This window comes from Venturia canescens, chromosome 1 (genome assembly GCF_019457755.1).
Source record: "Venturia canescens isolate UGA chromosome 1, ASM1945775v1, whole genome shotgun sequence".
NCBI classification, from domain to species: Eukaryota; Metazoa; Arthropoda; class Insecta; order Hymenoptera; family Ichneumonidae; genus Venturia; species Venturia canescens.
In genome coordinates this window covers 6677352-6702030 of record NC_057421.1, presented here as the reverse complement: position 1 = coordinate 6702030, position 24679 = coordinate 6677352, and the positions used below count along the sequence as shown (strand labels likewise).

The 24679-nt window shown below is 39.4% G+C and overlaps 4 protein-coding genes across 4 annotated transcripts; 3 read left to right on the top strand and 1 right to left on the bottom strand.

Moving 5' to 3' along the window:
- The first annotated feature begins 6464 nt into the window (after positions 1-6464).
- Positions 6465-11699, top strand: Lint-O (L(3)mbt interactor in ovarian somatic cells). The gene is made up of 4 exons (XM_043415003.1): positions 6465-8055; positions 8905-9112; positions 9199-9308; positions 10152-11699. Exons 1-4 carry the CDS (start codon positions 6505-6507, stop codon positions 10674-10676), a joined length of 2394 nt encoding a protein of 797 aa, XP_043270938.1. The 5' UTR covers positions 6465-6504; the 3' UTR covers positions 10677-11699.
- On the bottom strand, positions 11195-15015 carry LOC122408302 (uncharacterized). Its single transcript, XM_043415009.1, has 4 exons — positions 14738-15015; positions 14439-14556; positions 13443-13714; positions 11195-12931 (listed from the first exon to the last, which is right to left on the bottom strand). The coding sequence occupies exons 1-4, from the start codon at positions 14876-14878 to the stop codon at positions 12578-12580; spliced, it is 885 nt and encodes a 294-aa protein (XP_043270944.1). The 5' UTR covers positions 14879-15015; the 3' UTR covers positions 11195-12577.
- A 2123-nt stretch (positions 15016-17138) lies between these two features.
- On the top strand, positions 17139-20786 carry Pi4KIIalpha (phosphatidylinositol 4-kinase II alpha). The gene is made up of 6 exons (XM_043423729.1): positions 17139-18161; positions 18463-18581; positions 18866-19358; positions 19560-19825; positions 19909-20048; positions 20306-20786. The coding sequence occupies exons 1-6, from the start codon at positions 17846-17848 to the stop codon at positions 20397-20399; spliced, it is 1428 nt and encodes a 475-aa protein (XP_043279664.1). The 5' UTR covers positions 17139-17845; the 3' UTR covers positions 20400-20786.
- Positions 20787-21123: 337 nt separating this feature from the next.
- On the top strand, positions 21124-24594 carry LOC122418932 (stabilizer of axonemal microtubules 2-like). Its single transcript, XM_043433090.1, has 6 exons — positions 21124-21154; positions 22303-22586; positions 22753-23066; positions 23162-23429; positions 23505-23779; positions 24060-24594. Exons 1-6 carry the CDS (start codon positions 21124-21126, stop codon positions 24328-24330), a joined length of 1443 nt encoding a protein of 480 aa, XP_043289025.1. The 3' UTR covers positions 24331-24594.
- Positions 24595-24679: the final 85 nt, after the last annotated feature.

Below are 24679 nucleotides of genomic sequence, written 5' to 3'. Positions count from 1 at the left end.
TTCATTTGAATCGTCGACGCGAAAAAAACCTCACAATTAAGGGTGAATGATACAAAAGTCGAAATAATTAGAAATTGATGAAATTTGGTGATAATGCTCTTCAACATCAAGTGCGAAAACACAAATTTTTTCAAAATTTTCTTCTGTTTAGTTATCGAGTAATTGCGCATTAAAGCAGATTTCTTATGCCTGGAATGTATACCTATATATATGGAAACGCTATGCTTATACACGTGAACTTTAGTGATCAATTACTCGATAACTGTACAGAAGAAAAATCTTAAAAAATTTGTATTGTCAAATTTGGCACTAAAGAATATGTTCACCAAATTTTATAAAATTCTGATCATTTTGAATTTTTTTTATGTTTTTAGCATGGTTTAGCATGGCAACATTGTATCGCCTGTGCAATATATCCTTAAGGTTGATGTGTTATCAGCTCGCAGAGAAAGTATCATTCGCGGCAATTTTGGAAGCGCCTGAATTCAAAATCAGCTGTGTAATGCGAAGTTGCGCGCGCAATTTACTCGCGTAATTGCAGCGCGCGAGAGGCGAGTGACGTATCAGTGCAGCATTCACGAACACATTTTTTTCTGTATGTTTGTCAGCGACTCCTGTGTCCTGTTGCACTGACGATCTTAAGACACGTACAATCTCGACAAAAAGTTATTTTATAGGAATGCACTTTTCCTGAAATTAGTCTAAATCGAGCTGTTTTTATATAGCACGCTGTGATCGTCGATTTTTCATATTCCGAAACTCAAAAATACATTAGTATTGTTCCAGAGGCGAGAAAAAACGTCAGTTTTCACAACACGGTGAGTACGACGGAGAATCGATAAATTTTATTTGCGTCATATGCCACTATTTCTCCGATTGCGTAAAATAATTTTTTTTTGTCTGCAATGTTGGGTTGAAAAATTTAATTGGAAAATAGAAAGCTGTTAGACGTCAGCAGACATCTGAACAAGGTGAAGAAATATCGATAAAAAATAGCTCAAAAATGCTCAAAACGGACACTGATTTTCAGTTATGCGTGATCTTTCGTGTCGAACAGCTGATGGAACACTGGTCAACGTAAAAAACGAATCAAAACATCATTTCGTTGTATTTGTATCTCGAGATAAGCGCATTTGATTTTTTTCAGCTCTACGATTTTGTTTGTAGGGAATGGAATTTTTTTCACTCGTTGCTTCTAATAGATATTACGAGAATTTTAAAAAATGCGAAAACAACGGCAAATCACATGATTTTCATAAGGAAATTTTTGGTTTCAAAAATTCGTCCGAAAATGGTTGGAGCAGCAAGCCGTTTAAGTAATTTTTGTCAAATCTATTGATTCGTTGAAGTGGGTCGATGATATGTAAATTAATCAAGTAATTGATCATTAGTTTCTCGAGTCGGATTCTCACTCAAAATAAGTATTTGCGATATTTCTTAGGCTACCATTTGTATCAGCAGTCTAATGGAGTTTTTGGTTGGGAATAAAAGTGTAAAGACGTTTGAGCGACGGTGGCGCCATTAGAACCGGCCTGGTAGCCGGAAGAAAAGCACACTGTCGGGTGGTGCGAAGGGGAACTAATACGCCCGGTTCGCGCGTGTCCGTGACCGTCGTGGCGTAGCAAACGCGCGCACACACACGAAGAAAACACGGCGGCGGCGGCGAGTTCAGTGTGGTGTTCGGCGGGTGTGGAGTGCGAACAGAGAGGAGAAGATCACGCGAAAACGCGCGTTTCGTTATGCCCGAAAGTCAGTCAGTCGCGTAGCTGGCGTGCCCGTTCCCAGCCGCACCCGCCGGGAGATCGTCCCTACGATCGCTCCGAAAATCCCTCAAAAAGTCCACTTCGCCGTACAAATACGAATAAGAATAAAGTATTGATGAAAGAAAAATCGTTGGAAAAGAGATCGTGCGCATCGTTGATTTTAATAAAACCGTAAGCAATCATTCAAATTACGAAAACGGGTGAAAAAGAGAAGAAATTAATCAAACTTTCGCCCGACAAAATAACGAAGAAGAGTAATCGTCAATGCGGGGAGGCGCATGTTTTACGTTGGATCATGGTAAGTGCGCGCCGGGCTTTGAGCGCCTACGATTATCACTATATTCATAACACAATTAATCATACATCTATATGCGTTTTCCGCACGTACACTTTTTTTTCATATTCTATATCGTTTCCTTTATTTCCCCTTTCGGAGTATTCGCACTTCAATGGAGTGAAAAATTTCGCAGGCGCGGACGCAAAGTATTCGTGTACGCATATACACACAAATATTCGTATATATATATTTGACATTAAGATCGTGCATTGGGGTGGGAAGAGAAAAAATTGAAAGAAATAAAAATATAAGTTTAACGCGACGGAGAGGTGGATCGCGCCCGCGAGAGATGAGCCAGAACATTTATATGTATAAATCCATATGAACGTACATATATATACGAGGCATGTCGCGCGCGGGGACAGAAAGAGTGAGAGAAGCGCGTCAACGTTGCGGCCGTATCAGAATCGCGTTGCCCACTGCACACATGCATACACATACACACATATAAAATACGCTCTATGCGCGCCTTGTCCACGGGGGCTGCTTGCTTATCGACATTTCTAGAGAAGAGCTCTTCGCCTTTTTCTTTTATATATTACTCACCGAAAATATTTTCCTCAAAAAATCAGCATGTACGCGTAATCAGTCGCTCTGCTCCTGTATATAGTTTACGGCGAAACCTATTAGACGCGTAACGCGTTGCATACAAGCGCGCATACATCGCGACGGGGGCAAGAAGGGGCGAGGGAGAGAAATGAGTCAAAAGTGTTGAAAAGAACGTCGTGAGATTGCGATGCGGTAGTTTTTTATTTCCATATGATTGAAGAGAGAGCTCTCGCGATTCGTGATCGCGTTTTCTTCGCGCGGCACACACAGGAGTGCACGCACACGCACGCCGTGCCGCGCCAGTAGCATGCAGCCGGCGTGTATACCGTCGCAGAAGCGCGCGCGCTCTGATCAGGCGGACCGAGACACCTCTTCGATGCTCGCGCGCGCGGTCCCCATTTTTCGCTCCCTATATACATATATACGTACGCTGTATAATTTCTCGCACACTCCCTCCCTCTCTCGTCGTCGCCCGGCTATATAAGCGAGAATACATTTTCCGCAAGTGTATGCGTGTGTGTTTCTCGTGTCACGGACATTTAATTATTATGTGCCCAGGAAAATATATGCGCGGTATGGCCCAACCTGCTCACGCATCACTCCCCTTTTCCTCCCCTGCAGCTTTTTGTATTGACAGATAAACGCGGCGCGAACACGAGAATCGAAGCCACCGAGCGAGCGGGCACGGGGCTCGGAGACGCGAGATAGATAAAGACGATGAAAAAGAGCATCTTTTGCGAAAGGAGGAGGAAAAAAAGAAGCGCGCTGTAGATGGCGACATGCGCGTCGCGCTACCGGCTAACCGCGTGTCGAACGTTATTTTTTTTCGTATTGCAAACGCGCACTCTCATATTTACGTACAGCCACAAGTGAGAATGGTTTTTCGGAAATTATCATACATATTGAGCACTCACTTTTTTGCTAGGGATAAAACGATAAATGTGTTGGTGAAGATTTTCTAAATGTCAAAACATCGAAAAGCACGAAAAACAGTTTTCGCTTGTTCTTCTCGCCTGATCGCGCTCGCTGATGGGATCGCCCGCTCATTCTCCGCAACTCTCGGTATTATTTGTGTTTCGGCCCCTTCCGCTGGCGTGTGACGCAACTGCGGGGCACAATGTGAAAAAGGAGAAAACACATCGCTATTTCAAAGATGACCGCGCGCGCGCGCCACACGGCGGCTACGAGCACGATTTTATTCGAGCTATCTATAGGTCCACACAAAGATAAAAATATACAAATAATTAGGCGTCCGTATGCGCGATGCTTTGTGTTTATGCACATGTATAAGTAGAGTGAAAAAAATCGGCGCCTCCAAACGGGAAACACGACAACGGCAGGCTGCGTCGAAGTTTGAAAACTCCACTTCGCAACGGTATTTTCCCACTGATTTTCGCAATGCTCGACGGTTAATTACAAATTATTCAACAAATACTCCCGGTGGACGTAAATAAATATCGACGACTATAAACTTGGAACGTGTATATTTGCCGAAAACTGACAAAAGAGAATGCACGACACAAAAGCTACAGTGTTTACCTAAGTAACCTCTTCAACGCGGCTTTGGCCCGGTTCGGTGGTGGGGGCAGCTCACACGGATGGGGGCGGGTCGTAATGGACGAGAGACGGCCGTGTCGCGTACTTGGAACATGCTATACGCGCTTCAACTTGTTTCGATCCCTTTCCGTAGCCTTATCTCGATATAACTGAACGATGAATCTGTTTTCATGATCTTTTTTTGTCTACGGACAATATAAAGTGCAATAGTTTGGTTATGTTTGTTCGTCATTCGATTTCTAGAGCTTTTTCGTATTGCGGACGCTTTGACTATATCGAGAAACTATTGAATAATTGAACATCGTTGCGTGGCTTCATTTTACTAAGAGGTTTGAAAATATTTTCAACGAAAAGTTACTGTTTGGTCGTATCGATTTTCATTCCGGGATCGAAAATTTGGAAGTGACGGGAAATATGAAAAAGGGGGAAGCGACACGTCATTGGCGTTGGAGGCCGCGAACGACGAATTCGTCTCCGATCTCGTTGAAGCGAAGGGCCAACATTATTCTAGCCGTGCGCGGAACTAAACACCGGCGATGTTGTACGACGCTGTCCTCGTCCCCGTAGCCGCAGAGTGCCGTGCGCGAGAGGAGACGCTTACAAGTTTCACACTACGAATACATGTATAAAGCGAGGTGCGTGGACACCACGACGCGCGCGAGCGAGAGACGAAGCGCGTGTCAAGCTGAAGCAACGAACGCTCCGGGTGGTGCAGCAGCACCAGCAACTTCGATCACGTACGAAAAGCGACTCGCGCGCGGCTACCGACGAGACTTGCGGGGCCGCAGCGACTAGTGTTATTGCGCCTCTCGCACGTCGCGCATCGAGTCACTCTCCGCTCCGTTCTATTCTCTCGAAATTTTTCGCTCCTTCATACTTTCGTGCTAATATTCAGCGCCACAAAAGTGAGAATTATCCGATAAATTATTTCTCCCATCGCTCTTCTCTCTCCTTCCCTCACTCGTACTCATTTCCGCCGTAACCATGTGCACCCGAACAATTTAACTGTACACGCGATCGAACATTTCCCGCCGCTTTACGCTCCTGTTCCTCTGGCCCCGGTGTGTATTGACGGAAAAAAGCGCGCTGTCGACAATTATCCTGCGGCGAACGCGGATATATAATCGATTTTCAAAACTTATTACGATACCAAGTGTTTTTGTTTCACGTTTGCGTCCGCATGTACGTAAATTTATGTTGTATACATACCGCGGAGTGCATGCATGCGACTTTTTGTATCTTTGGTGACGCGATCCGACGGAGTTGTCGGAATAGACGTAAAAAATAGTCTACGATCGAATTTCGAGAGTAGAAAGGAAAACTGTAAAGAATTTTTTAGAAAAAAATTCAGTATTAATTTTTCACTTGTTCAAATAAAGTTTGACTCTAAAATTTTTAGTGAATTCCCAAACTTTATATTATTCCGACTGTGAATGATGTATCGTCACGATTTTATATCGATGTATAGAGAATTGAGCGGTGCGCTCCGGTGGTGAGTACGCACGGACGACGCATCGAGTGGTGTTCGCACGAAGGAGCAGCGTAGACGAACGCGGCAGGAAAAATTCGGCGTACTTTTCTAGGCGTTGGGCTCTCGCGTCGAATCATTTCGTTGCGGCGCAGCGGTTGAAAGCAGAACAAAAAAAGTACAGCGCAACGCAAAATTTCGGTGTTGGGATAAAGAAAAAGCGAATAGCGGCAGTAGCAGTCTCTAGTGCGTCGGGGAAGGAATGCACCGAGTTCGTCTTCTCGATCGATGTCGTTTCCAAAACTTTCGAATGAATTTCGTAAATATTTAAGCAAATGAAGTTGATCGGATCGTATGCGTTCCGGAAAATGATCAGCTCGTGTAGAGGAAAAACTGAGAGACTGCAGCACGAAAACGTCCAAGTGGTTCGCGGACGATTCAATACGAATTCCGCGCAACGCCATCTGGCGTAAATTCTGTTGAAGGGAAAGAGGCGGCGACGGCGTGTGGGATTCACGCGGCGTTTTCTCCCGGGCTTCGGCCAGCTCCCTTGAATAAAAGGTGAAATAGAAAAGAAAATAAAAAGTCTACTACAACTCCGCGAGGGGGGAAAACGCCGAGAAAGAGAAGCGGCGAGGGAGAGAGAGGAGAAATCGAGATCGCTGAAAGCAATAATAAGTATACATATACATACGTATGTAAAGAGGGGGAAAAAAAAAGTACGAAATTTCAAGAGCGCCGGGAGGAAAGGGAGTCGACGGTTGGTGGTGAGGGGGGGGGGGGGGGGGGCGAGAAGGTGATTTGGTATTGTCGAATCCCCCGACGCTATAATGCAGCAACATCGAGTAGAACCGCAAATACTTCACGAGGACCAAATCCTCGAAGCGATCGATCAGCTTAGACGCCGTAAAGCACGTCCGGATGCGGATCGTATATGCAATTATCTACTTAGAAAATTTTCAGTAGACGCGCGTGACACGATTGCGGATTTGCATCGTTTGATAGAGGCCGAAAAGGTAATCCAGGTGGACTACAAGGGCAACACGAGTTACAGAAATGCCTCGAAGTGGTCACGCCTTCAATTGTACAAAAATCGTCCGGAGGGCTTTGTCAAAGAGAAATTAAATTCGTCGATGATAGCGGGGGCGGTAGCGGAGCTGGTGGTCGAAGAGCCTGATTATTTGGATCAGGGTGTACCGGCTTATAGGCTCGTAGAGCAGCTATTGGACGGAGTTTCGAACCCAACCTCTCGACGAATGGTCGAAGATTTTTTAAGCAAAGAAGTTGCGAGCGGTAACATTGCGAGATTGGCGAACGGTAATTATTCGCTGGTCGCTACGACGGATATAACGACGACGAGCTCGACGAGCGTGGTCGAAACTAACGCTGCGACGAGCACCGCGGATACTACGAGCTCCCCAATATCGATGAGTAACAGCAACAACGCGGCATTCTCGACATCGGCGCACCAACAAAACAATAATCACCACAGTAATAATAACAACAATAATAATCACCAAAGTAATAACTACAATAATATTAATAATAACAATAATAATATTGGAGAACGAGAAGAAGAAAGGACGAGGGATTCTGGGAACAATAGGTGTTCCGAGAATGGTAACTCAGGTAAATCGTCGTACAGTGTCGCGACTACTCAGATTATCGTTGCAACACCATCGTTAACAACAACAACAACCACGATTCCTATTGCAACATCCATTCGATCTCAAGTAACAAACTCTACAACGAGCTCCACAAGGAGGAAATCAAAGAGTCCCGAACTATCACGGAGATTCTACGATTTTGAGGATAACGAGGACGAAGTTATGGTTACGGATTCACGCTCGAACACACCACGCTCTTCTCAGGGCAACTCGAGCCCTGCCAGACAACTTATCAACGACGACGACAACAACGTCAATGATAACGGTCGAAGTAAAAATGTGAACAAGGAGGAATGTTACGAGATTACGATTATTGGCAAGGAGCCCGATTCACCGGAGGAATCGGTCACGAAAGACGATCTTGAAACACGCGAAGAAAACTCTATCAATTCTAACAACGATACGAGAATCAAAAAACAAGATACCAAACAAACCAAAGACCCTAATCATTCTAACCTCAAAAAAACATCCAAATCTGAACGAAAACAGAGACTACTCGTTCGATCTGAAGACCCCATGGACATTGAGATCAAATTCGAAGACTTCAGACGTGAGAGCAAAGACGACAGAGATAAACAACAGCAAAGAGATCTTGACAATGGACAACACAGCGACGAACGAGATGATGATGATTATGCTGGCCGAAGTTCTACCAATCCCTCTCCCACACCATCCAATACCACCGTCGCTGCCTTTCGCAGTGCACGCAGGAAGGTATGTTTTTCAAATCATTCTCAAAGTTCGTAATGTTACAATATTGATATTTCAACATTGCGTGTTGTTGAAATTCATTTAAACAGCTGGTTCCAAAGAATGTTGAATTCAATTTTAAATATAGAATTTTCGTTATTACTTTTTGACTGAGAGAAATTGGACAGCAAAAGTATGTTCGGAAGCTTAAAAAAATAACAGTGGAATAGCCTTGATCAACAAGTCCATTTTTATGTTCAAATATAGGATTGGCAAGGCGTAATGATTATGCAACACTGAAAATGAGAAATCTTGTTATTTCTTGATCTGGCTTTCCACAAATTATGATTCCCCACAAAAGTAAACCTCAAATATATCTCACCCTTAATTTTATTACAATTTTTGGCGATAGTTCACAAATTCTGGGTTTTCAATATTTTTTCCTTATGATTAAAGCATCACAAACTCAATGAGAAATTATACAAGTTGGAAAATCATTAACCGCTCTGAGCAACGAACCTTGATGAGTTTTCAACATTCCAAATTGGGAATCATTTATGTTTGAATAAAAATATCACTAACACAATGATTGTGTAATGTATTCAATTTGTATAATAATTGAATTGAATTCAAAGATTACAAAAAAAGTAATGTGAATACTTGCAGAATGGTCATTTGGTTCTTTAGAAATTTTTCTTCATATCATATCAGAATTAACAAATTTTTTTCATTTCACTTTCACAAGTTGATGTTTAATGAGATAATAATATTTAAAAATGAAAAAAAAGTGCAAAGGTCAAGAGCATAAATTAAAAGTGACAATTGAATAATAGATTTCTCCTCATTATTCGAAATTCTATATTTCTATCACAGAGAGCCAAGAAAGTGTTCGATCCATCCGACAATAATGTGGTGAAAAGGAAACGTGGACGGCCTGTATCGCAACATAAGATTCAGGCATCTCAGGAGTCACAAGATTCCAACAAATCTATAGCAAAAGAAGGTCCGAACAGACAATGCAGCCTTTGCGCTAAAGAGAAATCCGAAAGTCTCGTCGCTTGTCGCGATTGTACCGTGAGAGGTAAAAAAAGTTCTACGTAACATCTACGTCTCACAGTTTTCCCCATGCAACTATTGGAATAATAAAAAATGTTTTCTTTCCCTTAGCTCATCCGACTTGTATCTATCCGCCAGACGAACTGCTACAAAAATCTGGAAGTAGTTGGCAATGCGAGCGTTGCAAGAGCTGCACGGTGTGCTGTGAAACTTCGGATGTTGTAAGTCCATGAAGAATTCAATGAAAATCTACATTTTTTTTCACTATTAACCCTGAGGGGGTTTTTTACGGCCACGTTTGATATTGTGAGAGAAAGAAGAGTTGCATCTTGTTTCTGTCCAATATAATTTTTCTCGTATTAAAAATATTTGAGAAAAATAATTTTATAATCATCCAGTCAATTATCCGATCGTGATTTTTTGTATACGAATTTTTTTGACATCTGTCAGAAATGTAAAAAACTTTTTCTTTGCGCGTCCTGTAAATTTTGAACGATCATTTGTTTCACGCCTTAAATATGTTACGTACGAAACGTGAACGATCGATTTTCTTCAGAAGGCTTCGAGAAATAGCTTAAATTTCATCAGACCCTATCTAATTCGTTGAGTCATTGAAAACAAAAGTTCACGAACAATCGATCGAGGTATGCTCCGAAACTGGAAAAATATATAAGAGAATTGCTTGAAATTAGAGAATCTTTGTTAACCGTTTCGCTCTACAAAATGAGGATCGCACTTTTTTAACCTCGTTAAGAGGATGCAAGGTTGAACGGTTGACAAGTGTAATAAGAAAATTTTACTCAAGTTGAAGAATAATCAAACAAATTATGTAAAAACCCTCCTCGGTCACGTTCGGTTCAAACGACCTCGAAGTTTTCTTATTTTTTCACTTCAAAAATCTTTTTTACTCTGTTTGAACGATTCATTTCGTTTACGGTCTTCAGATTACTTTTGCTTCGGTTTTCCTCAGAACCACGACTGTACTGCGTAGGCTTGAATATTAATATTCAAGTAAATTGATACTGAATTATGCCTTGATTAGTATAATTTGATGTTTCATACAGGGTCCTCTAATAACGTGTAACGCCTGCGACGAAGCGTACCATTATTCGTGTCACGTGCCTCGCATACCTTCAGCAAAATCGAATTCGAAGTGGCAATGCAACGACTGTACGCAGAAGAATTACAAGGGTAACGTCGTACACAACTCGAATATATCAGTGAGTCGTCCAGAAACACCGTCGAATCCACCGGTGTTGCCGCCTGTCCTGAGTCCTCAAGTGTCGCCAAATCGAGCGTCGTCGGAACAAATGGATGACGAACCGGGAACGACCGACGGAATTGATCCGAATATACCCGATGCGTCGGATTGGACGTCCGAGCAAGTTTATCAATATTTTGCGAGACTCTTTCCGAAAGAAGCGGAAGTTTTCAGAGTCCAGGACATCGACGGACATTCGCTTTTGCTGATGAAACGGTCGGACGTGTTAAGCGGTTTGGATTTACTTCTTGGTCCAGCTCTAAAAATTTATCGACACGTTTTGAAACTTCAAATGCGTCGGGACGATCCCAGACTCTACTGGCTGTAAAAACCAAACGAAATAATTTGTTTCGTTTTCATTTCTTCCGAAACAGACTATGTAAATAACGCAATTCGCGACACGTAAAATCATTTTGACACAATGCATCGTTTTTTTGAGTATGAATAGTGAAGGAAAAAAGACAGCGGTACTCTGTTGATAATCGTTTTGCTCGTTTCTTTGAAAAGAGGCGATGCGCTTTAATTGTAAGAAGAAATACTATTTTCCATTTATGCCATTAAGAAAAACATCTGTAAATTTCACGAATCATTATATCGTTCATGAATTGTTGTCGAGGAATAATGAATATTATTATTTTTATGAAAACCGTCACATGCTCAATCAGCGACGTTGTTTCACTCGATCAAATTTGTCTCATTGGCTCTCGAAGCAACACGCTCTTTTTGCTTCAGCTATTTTTTTCTCCTCGTTTTTTCGATTGAAAAATTATGTTTTTGTAACCGCTTTTCGGTATGAATCGTGCCTGATAAATATTGCGATTAGGTGAAATGAATGACGGCCAATCGTGAAGTTGAAACACAACGAGAGATGAATCTTTTTATTTGTCTAAAATTCTACACCGTTTTGAAACTTATGTAATACACACTTCTACATATTAATGCTTTCACGCTTTATTATTTATTTTGTTTTTTACCAAACAAAAAACACGCGACTTTGGTTTTGAAGCGAGAATATCGAAATTTCTTTTTTTTTTTTTTAATTGTTTCCGCTAGTTTTCCGTTTTTCGTTTGTTGCTACACATCGATCGTTACAAATAGCAATTTCAGGGTAGCGGTGAACTCTGGTGAGTTTTGAGAATTGCTAAAATTTAGTGGGCTCAATTCTACAAATGAACCGATTTGTCGAATAAAGATAAACGCGGAGCTTAACGAGTCTTTGTGTATCCCATCCAGTCAAATATTAATATAGCAATGAAAATTTATATATTCAAAAATTGTTATTAATATTTATTATTATCAATGTTCGATCGAGATCGCAACGGTCGGAATAAAAAGCCGTACGAATATTAAACCCCGTTGTAAACTTCATTGTTAGAATAACCATACCTCCAAATGAGTCTTCTCGAACTTTCACATTTTTCCTAACGTATTCCTATCACAAAAACGAATTTGTCAGTATATCAGGACAAAATCATACCTAAAATGAGAATAACTTTCAAAGCTCGAACAATAAATCGACTTTTCGAACAGATATGTATGGCAAACGAGCCCATGAAACATCACAAATTCTGTGATAAAGTCAAATAACGAGCTTAAATATAAGCAATAGGTATAAACTCGTTATTTTCGTTCTAAATAATTATTATAAATTGTACATCTTTCTCCTGGAAATTTTCGTTGTCTTTCGACGGCGCTCTCGCAGTGAGAACCAAAGTAGAATTCGACGATTCGTCAGCATTGGCCATTCTGCAATTCTTCCTTGAGCAATACATTATTTTTCGATTTGCAAGAGTAAAACTGCTTAAAAAACTGCTCCAACGGTTTCCGACCAATCTGAGTAAAGCTCCTCAAAAAGAAAAGTCCATTGCATTTGATCATTGAACGAATGGCAACGTGTAAATGTAAACCGATACGTTTCCTTCTTATCCTAGTCCTGGAACTTTCGCGTTAACGATAATTGTTTAGATATTTGGTTTATCTTCCAACGTTAAAAATTAATGAAATAAAAAGTTGATTATAAGGGAATATCAATCTGAAAGTAAAGCACGAGTAAAAGTTAAGCAGACTCGAAGCGAAATCTCACTGATGAATTTTGCCACTTGCGAATTATCGCAGCGATTTTTCTTTCCTTTTTTTTTCCTCATATTTTCATAACTTTTAGGTACTTTAATCTGAATGCCCTTTTAGAAAATATTATATGTGTAGACGGTCAAGAAAATGTTTACTCGACTATTGCTTGAAGTTGACGTCGTTGACGTCCGCGATTTCGCTATATTTAGGAGGCGGCGTTTTGTGCAACGGCACCTCATCAGGAATAACAATAGTCAGCTTGGTTGTCAAATTTGATTTTTGAGGCAACGTTGATGCGGACGGTGTCGGGGACGATTCTTCTGTAACATCTCTGTCGGCTATGAAACGGAGCCATATTGCTGCGGTTGCACCAACTGCTATTGCCGAACCGAGAAGCCAACGAGGTATTCCTGTGTGACGCGATGCGCATTGCAACCAATCGGAATCGTTTATTGTCACCGATTGCTTCGTTTCTCCGTAGTAAACCGAAGAACCACCGTAATCTCCCATCGTCTGCAAAATATTACATAAAAGCTCATTTCTAATTGATTTGTAATGCTTTAAAAAAAAATTGTTTTTTTTTTCCTTCAATTCGTAGAGTTTTTGTGCATATTTTTTTTCGCTTTTTTATAAATTTTGACTTAATTTCAGCTTACTTATACCATGTATATTCAAACTCCGTTTCTCTGACCGAAATCGTCCAATTTAAGTATATCACGGATGATTTTCAAACTTAATGTTTCCAAATAGTTGTTCATCATCAAGGTACGGTCTGGATGGATACCGTGTTTTGTACAAAAACGAGAAACACGCTAATTGGAATAAATTTATAAGAGAGTGAAGCTGAAGAATTAGATTTCTTCCAAAACCATTACCATTTTTCTGCGAGACAATTATATACCAAATTCTTTGGCTAGCAATAATTATTGAAATATAGAAAAATTGAAAGGTCGCTATAAACCATGATCGGTAAGTAAAAAAGCTTTAAGATCTGTGGAAAAATGATCGAAGTAAGGAAACTCACATCAGCATCCTTCGGCACAGTCTTAATGAACGTCTGAGGCAGTTTGAAGCCCTCCGTGTCCCACCATCCAGGGAGGAGTTCTTTTCTCAGACCAGGATCAGTCATGACATCATTTTCTGGCATGTCCAAAGACATCAATAAAACGTTGGAGTCCTCTACGTAAAATACTGACAGGATAGACAACAAGTCAGCAAATTTTTGTGCAGCCATAAAATCACATCCTGATGTACATGCTGATCTGTCTTGCAAAACCTGGTAGGCTTCGGTACAAGCTGAAAGAAAGGACAGAAAATCATTTTTCATTCCAGTGCAATGAATTTTTTTAAGAATTTTCGTTGCGGGATCTCTCAATTTGGAAACGAACAATATTTCTGAAAAATTGTACTCTCATCGCTTTTCAAATTATCAAGGTAATCGAATCTCTAGTTATAATAAAAAAAATTCAGTTTCTTGTACACGCTTGATTTATTACAAAAGATACTGGTTGCTCTAAAACAAGGAATATTTAGAAATTTATTTTAATGACAGAATAGATATTTAACTCAATGGCAAAACAGAAATTGGCTTAATTTTTAGGGAACTAGGTGACTGACAAATGATTTTAACTCGTTTATAATAAAATTCAAAAACATGCTAACAAAATGAAATTCATAGATCAACTAATATGAATAAAATGAAACTAAAAATGTCACTTACAGACCTGAAAAATGATCTCAAAGTCAATGCAATGCATTTTTATTATCAAAGAAATATGCACATTTTGTTTCAATACTATTTTTCAGTTTCTTCATATTGATATAAAGATAGAATATTGCATTTGAATAATATACTATTGAATGATGAAAAAAATTGACTAATTGAACACACTACAAATTTTCAGAGCGCCTAATTTTTTTTTCCCTCGGAAATTGCATAAGGTACCAAGTTAAATCCCAGGGTTAATAAATGACATAATAAAATACTGACATCGAGTAGGTAGTTTAACGATGCACTTACATGATTCGCAAGCATCTTTGGAGCTGTTCAAGGTATTGACAGCGACAAGACCCTGACGAAGATCGACTAGATTGAAGAATCTGCATCCACGTTGACAGCAGGACTTCTCATACTCGTTCTACAAATAAATAAAACGCAATCACGAAAACTGTATTTCAATCGAGACAAAAACTTCACGATCGAACTACCAGTACGAACGAATGACCAGTATAAACGAACGATCAGAGTGAACGAACGTTCAGGATAAACAAACGTAGTTTTTTTTAATTACTATAAACACGTAAAAATAATATACTCACTGTAACAATAGTTTGTGGAGATTTTTCACACAACGCTACGCACGGATCTTCGCGACGAAAAAGCTCGAAAATGTCATCGCAAAGAGCATTATCGATGACAAAAATGAGGAACAAAGTTATTATTTTCTTGACTCCTAACATCGCGGAACTTGATGGGATTATAAACAACGAGGAAGACGACTCGCAAATTTGACAAGATTCATGAGAGACGAGCGACTGACAACGACAACGAAGTTTTCGAGAAAAAAAATAATCGATTTAGTCGCCGGCGAAAGGGCACACGGTTGGCTGAAAATTATATACAAAAGAATTAACCAATGGATCTCACCCGTTGCAATAGGGACCGTGCGTGAGCTATAGAGAGCAGCACTGCACTAGTCGATGAGTGCGCTCTCTCGTGTCTGAATATGCAATTTTCTTGATGATATTTTGACTGTATATCATTGAAAATAATTAATTTTTCGGAAAAAAATAATGATTAAAGTAATCAAATACAGTTTTTGTCCGATCAAAAATGATCGCATTCAAAGTCAAAATGACGTAAAAGGAAAAAAACTGTTTGAATCGAATGACGTTTTGTGCCCGTTTTCTCCAACGTTAATCTGAGTTTAAACTCGGTTCATCCTATCTCGAAACTATATGAAAAAAATTGAACTGAGTTTGAACCGCGTCGGAGAAAACAGAGGTTAATGGCCGTTTTCTCCGATGCGGTTCAAACTCAGTTCAATTTTTTTCATATAGTTTCGAGATAGGATGAACCGAGTTTAAACTCAGATTAACGTTGGAGAGCAGAGGAAAACAGAGGTTAATGGCCGTTTTCTCCGATGCGGTTCAAACTCAGTTCAATTTTTTTCATATAGTTTCGAGATAGGATGAACCGAGTTTAAACTCAGATTAACGTTGGAGAAAACGGGCATAAATGTCGTCGAAACAGAAAGTTTAGTGGATGAGTTGACAGTGTTTAACAAAATGAACTGTGTTGTGCCCTCTGGGAAATAATAAAATTTTACTGATACTAGCTTCAACGTCTCGGCGTCGAAATTGTGCATTAGAGCACTCTCGAATGTAACAATATTTTCTCGATCGAGACATGATAAAAATAATAATTTTATTTTGTTAAATAATATGCGAAAAGTAATAATTCCCATATGCGCCTGCTTCAAATTGCACCTGGGAAGTTTTGAAATTGGCCGCATAGTGACACTGTAGACGCTGCGCACGGTCCCTATTGACCTAGTCAAATGACCGCGTAATCGTGGTAAGTTCTTAAGATTGTTGCCCGATTGTTGCTAAAAAACTCCGATATACAGGCCTTCGTGAAAAATTTACTATTTTTTACATTTCCTAACAGCAGTAAACCCAGGTTTTTTCGTATTCTTTTTAAAGAAATTCATTGTTGAAGTTGGAGGGGATCCGAACGTTACTCCAGTGCACTCCATGCCAGGTGCACCAGTTGTGCATGATGCAAAAAAACGCATACCGTATTAGTAAAAAAAAAACAAATAATTATTCAATCGATTAATGAGATATCACAAATCACTTGAACAGCAAAAAGATCAGATTTATTTATCTATTCCAATGTGATGAAACCGTGATTTGACGTCACTTTGCACATAACAAAAGCACGACCAACAAAAAAATTAGCGCGGCGATTTGAATTTTGCTTTAAGCAAAAGTGATATGAAAGTAAATTACTTTTCAACATTTGTACAAAGTTTGTGGCAATGAACACGAACGAATCGTTTTTCTTTCGACAATTTGATGTCGTACTAATATTTTTGTTCAAAGTTATCGGCATTTATGAAAAAAACGCTGACACATAACCCTCAAAAACACGCGCTGATTATAAGGGCGGGTTGTTCCAACTTATATAGGTAAGCCTATCTGACAGTTATGCCCGTTTTCTCCAACGTTAATCTGAGCTTAAACTCGGTTCATCCTACCTCGAAACTATATGGAAAAAATTGAACTGAGTTTGAACCGCGTCAGAGAAAACGGCCATTTAAGGTCTACAAGTCAATGCTTTTACCCGCCAGACAAGCTCTAGAAGTTGGAACAACCCGCCCTAAAAAGTATATGAAACATGAAAAGAGTTATATATAGAACAACATGTCTTCATTATCTCAAAATATCAGGGGTAGCCGAGAAAAAGGTGTATTTAATTTTCGAAATTATTATCAACCCCCCTTGCCCCCTTGTTGAACTGATGTATCACCACCTTGGGATTATAATTATATAATTGAAATTTTTTTCTTCTACTCATTATTCGTACACATCTTTAATATTCATCGTTTATAAGTTGGTATTGCCGACGTCATCCAATGAATAAGCATAGAAGTCTGTTTTTTTCCCCCTCCCTTAAAAAAGATTTAGCAAGTTTAGCAACAACCTTAAGGTGTTTTAGCAGTCGGTACCGTGAAGTGAAGACGTCCGTCAGCGAGGATTTGTGGGTTATAATTGGATAAAAGTTTTTTTTATATATAAGTGTTGGTGAAAAAACGCAAAACTCATCAAAGATCAAAGAGCAATTTTTGATGTGCAAATTTTCGAATCGTTTGTTCGCGCTCAAAACGATTTGGGTGACGCGTACGGTGATATGTACGTTACTCCGGAATAATGAAGATGAGATAATAACATTATCGTTTAGTGCGATGTGTCGAGTGGACCGAAGCTGACGAGTCGTTTAATCAGATGACACCAGCACCCATCAACGAATTTGCAATTTTGAGAACGAAATTGTACATATATTGAGAAAAAACGAAACGGAACGAGGTGAATAAATATATCGGACGAAAACAGTGAATCAAATAAATTATTGGTGGAACAAGATCGCGCTCGATTTCGTCTTGCATGCGTCATTGACAGGTGGTAATGGGAAAATGTCGCAGGCGGATGTCCAATGGTGTGCTACGTGAAGAATCGTGAATCGGTAATTTTTCGATAATAATAAACTTCACCGCAGTATAAATGAACATAATAATATATTTCTATATACACATATATGTATATTTGAATATATTCATCCCGCCTGCTTCGAGCAAAATCTCCAAGTTTTTCATATAAAATCGGTTTTGATAAAACCGATCGGAAAAAACTCTATTTGCTGTAATGAGCGATTCGGAACAGCGGCAATTGCACGTGCCTTATCGAGAGTATCACAGCCAAAATAACACAAGCTCTGCTGTGGCACTTGTCGAAACGGATGCCCTCGTCGATCTTTCCATCGGCAACAAACAAACAACATTGCCATCACAAGTTTGTCCTCTCAACAACGAAGAACCCTCGGAACTGTTGCCTGACGTTGATTTTGTTCAAAATCCAAGTATTGACCAAGGCATAGTCATTGATTCGCCGGGTATTGACCGGGAGAGCCAGCCTCTCCTTGGTCGCCTCGAACTCGATGTTGCCTTCAATAGGTTTCCAGGTTTGTTCCCATAATAAATGTGCTTGATCTTTATTTCTATCAATTTCAACAGTTTTTTCAAGTCAGTCTTCTTTCGCTCAAAGTTTAATACTTTTTACTCGATATGATGCAATTTGAAATAACGATCTTTATTCCTATCAATTTCAACAGTTTTTTCAAGTCAGTCTTCTTTCACTCAAAGTTTAATACTTTTTACTTGATATGATGCAATTTGAAATAACGATCTTTGGTCCTAACCGCAAATATGATTTTTTGTACGTTTCAACATTGTTTGCTTAGTACATTTATTTTATTTCCACAGATGATCCACAATTCTCGGAACTCGTATGGCAGGCAGAATGTGCCATCGACGGTGGCATTTACCCAGAGAGAATATATCAAGGCTCCAGCGGAAGTTACTTTGTCAAGAATCCTGGAGGGGTGAGTGAAGCTCAAACCAAGAATTTGTGTGTTCTGTCAATGCAATGGATATCTATGCAATGAATAGCAAATAAAGCATATAAAACGGAAGAAACAAATTTTTTAATTCAATTGAAATATTAAAAACAGCTGAGCAGAAATAGAGCTTGGAGATTTTTGAACCTGAATCTCTGGTTGCGTATTACAAATGAACAACTTTTATCCTGATTATTCGATTGAATTGACGAATGGAAAAAGCAGTGAATGTGATAAATATTCAAATATCTCCAACAATTTCATTTCAGAAAATCATAGGGGTATTCAAGCCAAAGGATGAAGAGCCTTATGGAAGACTGAATCCAAAATGGACAAAGTGGATGCACAAATTGTGTTGTCCGTGTTGTTTTGGAAGAAGTTGCCTCATTCCGAATCAAGGATATCTGAGCGAAGCAGGAGCGAGCTTGGTCGATCGTAAACTGGGTCTCGGTGTAGTGCCAAACACGAGAGTCGTCAAGCTCGTCAGTCGAACCTTCAATTATCCTCGGATAGATCGTCAGAAAGCACGTATGAAACAAGCCATAATGGATCAATTTCCAACGGTCGGTTGTCAGTTCAAACGTCTTGGATTACCACCAAAAATCGGATCTTTTCAAATTTTTATGGACGGTTACAAGGATGCTGATTATTGGTTACGGCGATGGGAGAGTGATCCTTTGCCTGCAAAACTTTCACGAAATTTTCAGCTCTATTTTGAACGTCTCGTCATACTAGACTACATTATCAGAAATACAGATCGCGGTATGTATCTGTTGCAACAATATTTTATTACCAAATTATTCAAGATAGTTTTTTTTACATAAAGTTGTAGGAAAAGTTGATTCGAACCAACATTTTTGTTATTCACGATATCAGAATTTTTGTTCAACTACCTTCGTATCTAAACATGAATTCTCAACATTTTTTGCAAAATTCAATCCAATTAACAAAACAAATTTTCAGGTAACGACAATTGGCTCATCAAGTACGATCCAATCTTAACGAAGAATTCCCCGGAGGCAAGCGAAGTGAAAATCGCCGCGATAGATAACGGTCTCGCATTCCCTTTCAAACATCCGGACTCGTGGCGAGCTTATCCTTATCATTGGGCTTGGTTGAGTCAAGCCAAATTACCATTTAGCGAAGCAACCAGAGAACTCGTATTACCTCAGCTCTCTGATCAAAATTTCGTTCAAGATCTCTGTGATGATTTGTATCAATTATTCAAAGTAAGTGTGCAAGACCAAATATTTCTAATGACATTTCTCAATGGGTAGCAAAATATAACTCTCTCGCATTATTACCATTGCAGCAAGATAAAGGCTTCGATCGCCATAATTTTGACCGACAAATGAGCGTTATGCGTGGACAAATTTTAAATCTTCAACAGGCATTGAAAGACGCGAAGAGTCCTGTACAACTCGTTCAAATGCCTGCTGTTATTGTTGAAAAGTACGTACTTTTAGTCACACATTTTTCCATCAACGTACCATGGATTTCCAGTGAATTTTCCCCAAATATTCGAGAATCGATGTATTTCATTGTTCAGCAATTTTGTTCGCTGTAGTTTTCGAAATTTTTTATCCTAATCTCCATTCAAAAATTCCAGTAAAAGCATTCATAAAAATAATTTTAAAAAAACATAAAAATAAATTCTCATTTCATCAAATTGTGTACTAATTTTCAATGAACATGACATTTTGTTGCAGGGCCAAAGGGACTGGAACGCCAAAGCTATTTTCATTCTCGGATACCTTTACGCAGCGCTTCCAGAACAAAAGTCCCTTCTTTTCCTGGTGTTGATGATGAACAAGACGAAGAACCTCGATTACGTCCTCGGTCCCTTTCCCAATCCCTGTATATTATTTTCCCAGAGCTCGGCCGGTTCCAGTACCATGAATTATCTATTGCGTTAACATTAGATATTGCTTCATTTTACAAAATATATCGTTTCAATTGGGATATAAATATTATTCGTATAACGATATTGTATACATTAAATATATGTCAAGTTGCAAAATGTCTCGTACATTTGACGCTCTCTCTCTCTCTCTCTGCTTCGTTGATCAGTAGTATTTCAAGATTTGATTAATCCTCGATCATGTCATGCTTTCAATTTATGGGCGCATATATTTTTTCGTTTGTAAACCGTATCGAGTATAGTGTACAATTATAATTTACTGAAACCTACAGAGTTCTTTGTGTCTGAAATATTATCGTTAGATATGAAAATTCTTTATTTATAAACCCCTGCTCGTCTTGCGATGAATTTATTTTCTAAATCGAATTTTCATTGTACCTATTTTTAAATCTGTACTTATCCGTTACTATGGGATATTTTTGTATAAAAATTTCGAAATTTATCAATATAAAAGACTGAAGAAAATAGCGAAATTGAGATTGAAATATACATGCGTAGAATTTATCTGATGTGAACGAATTTCATATCTTTTTTTTTTTGAGAGTTTCTTCGACTTTATTTACGCGTATTGAAGAGGCCGATGACATTTTAAAATTTATAGTGACAATGATTGATTCCCCAAAAAATTCGATTTCAGGTTCGTTTATAGGATTATAAAAAGTAATTGCATTTTGATAAAACTTCGTCGATTATAAATGATTTCAAAATCGATGAGGCTGAAAAACGGTTAAATAAAAAGCGCGATCTGACAGTTTGTGGAAAAACAAAAAGCAAGAGGGACGGAGCAGCGCGGCTGGCTGCGACAGTTTTTCGTCGTTAATGTTCGACAACGAGTCATCCACTTTTTTCATCTTTTCTAATAATTTTTATTCAACGTGCCAAGGCTCGCGGTTCATAGTACCAGTTCGACGGTGATCGGGCTTCGGGAAAGCGAAAATGGAAGTGATTGAGATACCACAGAAGAGGAGACAGCAATTTCGTCCAACGACCAGTCCTGCATACGGGAAAAAAGTGAACTTTCTCGTCACTTGCATTTTAAAAACGCGTCTGCGTTTGCAAACGTGTGTCTCGAGCGGACAAATTTTATTCGAAATGAAATTTTCACACCTGAAGATCCCATGAAATCCAGAAAAAATTCAGTCACTTTTCAGATCCTATCAACATTGATTTACCAATGAGGCTAATGTTCAAAAATCATTGCCAAAGTGTTCAAATAAATCAAAACGTTTTACAAAATTTCCAATCATTTTGGTCTCATCGTGTGCAATTTACAGATTTTTACAACAAAATTCTTTCCACTTCAAAATTCCTATTGACAAAAATCCAGCTTCAGCATGTTCAGAAATATTCAGGCCAACAGCACACGAGAAAAAAATGTGATTTGCCTATTTCGAACCAGTTTTGAGTTTAAAAGTAAATGTTTCCTCAAATCATCCAATAAAAATATTCGGTAATAAGAGAATCGAGTTTGTCACTGAATTTTGTATCGTTCGAGTCCAACGAAATGATCTGAAAAACTCTCCAAAAATTCCAGTAATTCTCCAATTCTGTTACTAATTTACAGTTTGTAGTTTTTCAGTCTACACCAATGATTAGTGAAATAAAAAAATAGTGAATTACAAATGTTATTTTCGTTAATTTATTCGTTGGACTTCAACGTTGCAAACTTCAGCGTCGTGTAATTTGCTGGGATTTCAGAATACTAACAGCGCATGAAAAAGTTAATTCAACTTAGTCGGCCTTCACACCCGTGACATTTAACTGAAAGCATATTTTCTGCACAAGTACAGTGTACAGGAAGATACGTTCAGCCAGCTCGTGTCGAGTCTTATGCACCAGAGAGAACTTACTGTCCACCGACCAAACCCCTCGATGCAAACACGACGTACCATTTGTCGTATTTGAAACAAACTAATTTTGGTCGACCTGAGTCATGCCGGCCGAAACAGAGCATCGAAAGAATAACAGGAGGAAAATTTGAGGATGGAACGACGAGTAAAATGAGTTATCAACCCGTATGGGGGGTCGTGAGAGCGAAACCGATTTTACCTCGTCGAAGGTTCGTCACTGTTTCACGATTCCTTTTTTAATTCGTCATTCCATCTAGTCCAGTTGGTAGTTACTATTAAAATACGAAAACCTAAAAAAAAAAAAATGCACAGCATCGTAAATATACGATGCACATGATTTCGAATATGAATGAATTATGAATATTTTGAAAACAGGGCGTTTGAGCCTCGAGGTAAAATGGATTGTATATCGGAAGCCCGACAGGCTTACTCAGCGAAGACAATACGCGAAAGGCCCGAAATAATAATTCCTTGTGGAAATATTCGAACGTCTTCGGGAGCTCTCGACGCCTCAACGACATCCGGTTTATCCTATTTGAATCCAGGCTTCGTACACCGAACTCCGAGTTTCAAGCCCACGCTGCGTTATTCTCCGCCCAAAGAACCAACGGCCAAGGACACCACTTCAAAATTGAGTTATCAGCCACTTCCTGTCGCGAGAAGAGAGACTTACCCTTGGGCTATGAAGCCGGTTTACAAGTACACATTTTTTGCTGAAAAATGTAGCGCGTTTCGCTGTTTCTTTTTTCAAATAATCCATCAATGGCATTGGAATAAAAAACGTTATTTGCGTGTACGGATCGAAAAAGACCTCCGGAAGCGGCGATGGCTGCTCAAACCACTTACTCCAAGAGTTTCTTGGCGGACGGTCTCGTTCCCACCAGAGAAAAACCGTTTGCGCCAAGGCCTACGATGACCCTCTTGAGTGACGAAAAATTCGTAGGGAAAACGATTTACAGCGAGAGTTTTCTGCCCTGCGAATCAGAAGTGATCGTTCCAGTCGTTCCTACGGATAATATTGCTCTGTCCAACGATAAAATGGCCTGCGACACGACGAGCAAAGTGTGTGCCTCTCAACGATCACTCGAGCAATAATGTTCGTCGCTTCCACAATAATAAAAATTTGTCCGATCGCAGCTGAGTTATCAACCCGTCAAAATGGAAAAACGCCCAGCGATTCGTCCCACCACGAAAAGCACCCTTATGGATGGACCGATGCAAACGGAAACGACGAATCGACACGATTTCGTTCCAGTCAGCGTTCCACGACCGGAAGTCATCGTACCTTGTGATAATATTCGTACGCGAGACGACGTGCCCTTGGAAGGTCGAACAACAGCTGGACTCTCTTACATCGATCCTGGGCCTGCGGTACCAGTGCAGAGCTTCAAGCCTCGGGCTGAATATATGAAGTAAAAAATAATTTCTTTTTGTACTCGATTTTCGATCCACCTCAAATCCTTTCGACCTCCATCATTTTTTATATCGAAGTTAATCAGCCGATCTGAAATCAATCAAAAAAATTAATCGAATGAAAAATTATCAGCGAAAAGATCGTCGGATAAAACCTTCGTGAAATTTTCAACGATTTAAGATTAAGAATATTTACTCATTCGATTAGTCGACTTTAAAAGTTTGACTTATTTTCATACGACACCGTTTCAACGTTGCTTCGTTCGTTCCACTTTGCAGGCCAAGTGCAAAGATTGATTCGGAGACGGTAAACAAACTTTCGTACCAGTCCTGGGGTCCAGTACCCAAACAAGGCTCTTTGAAGCCTCGACGAGATGAGTATCAGTTGCCCAAGGAACGTATGGCATCGGACACGATCTATCACATGAGTTTTCCAATGCCTGGTTACTTCATCGAGGAAGATTGTGAACCGTCGGGCGACGCTCAGTCCGTAGATGTTTCATCGTCTACGGATGTGCCTAAAACTGATGACGCTTTTAGAAATTCTTAATCACTAAATTTTCATAATTTATACATAGAATTTGAACATTTTTATGGAATACAAGATTTTTAGTTACCGATCGTACGCAATCGTGTACAGCTTGACTCAAATTAATGGCTGTCATTGCCCATCGTCCGGTTGTCACTAGGACAGAAAAATCCTGAACAATTTTAAAAAGTGGGAAGCACGTTACAGGATTCGAAAATTTGATTTTATGCATTTTTTTACTCAACTGGACAGTCGTTTCAAGACTTGATAAATTCCATTCCGCGGAGAAACACATCAAGTTGCTACGATTTTGTCCTCGGAAATGTGATATTTTATGGATTATAGCAAAAACGATATTTTATTTAAAATA

Excerpts from the sequence above, each read along its gene's own strand:
- Lint-O (XM_043415003.1), top strand. The coding sequence starts at position 6,505 with ATGCAGCAACATCGAGTAGAACCGCAAATACTTCACGAGGACCAAATC. Across the intron at positions 9,113-9,198 it reads TCGCGATTGTACCGTGAGAG|CTCATCCGACTTGTATCTAT; the intron begins GTAAAAAAAGTT and ends TCTTTCCCTTAG. Across the intron at positions 9,309-10,151 it reads GCTGTGAAACTTCGGATGTT|GGTCCTCTAATAACGTGTAA; the intron begins GTAAGTCCATGA and ends TGTTTCATACAG.
- LOC122418932 (XM_043433090.1), top strand. The coding sequence starts at position 21,124 with ATGATTGATTCCCCAAAAAATTCGATTTCAG. Across the intron at positions 22,587-22,752 it reads CTCGTCGAAGGTTCGTCACT|CCTCGAGGTAAAATGGATTG; the intron begins GTTTCACGATTC and ends AGGGCGTTTGAG. Across the intron at positions 23,780-24,059 it reads CCTCGGGCTGAATATATGAA|GCCAAGTGCAAAGATTGATT; the intron begins GTAAAAAATAAT and ends TCCACTTTGCAG.
- Pi4KIIalpha (XM_043423729.1), top strand. The coding sequence starts at position 17,846 with ATGAGCGATTCGGAACAGCGGCAATTGCACGTGCCTTATCGAGAGTAT. Across the intron at positions 18,162-18,462 it reads TGCCTTCAATAGGTTTCCAG|ATGATCCACAATTCTCGGAA; the intron begins GTTTGTTCCCAT and ends TTATTTCCACAG. Across the intron at positions 19,826-19,908 it reads ATTTGTATCAATTATTCAAA|CAAGATAAAGGCTTCGATCG; the intron begins GTAAGTGTGCAA and ends TTACCATTGCAG.
- LOC122408302 (XM_043415009.1), bottom strand. The coding sequence starts at position 14,878 with ATGTTAGGAGTCAAGAAAATAATAACTTTGTTCCTCATTTTTGTCATC. Across the intron at positions 14,557-14,737 it reads CTCCACAAACTATTGTTACA|AACGAGTATGAGAAGTCCTG; the intron begins GTGAGTATATTA and ends ATTTATTTGTAG. Across the intron at positions 12,932-13,442 it reads CTGTGCCGAAGGATGCTGAT|ACGATGGGAGATTACGGTGG; the intron begins GTGAGTTTCCTT and ends AATATTTTGCAG.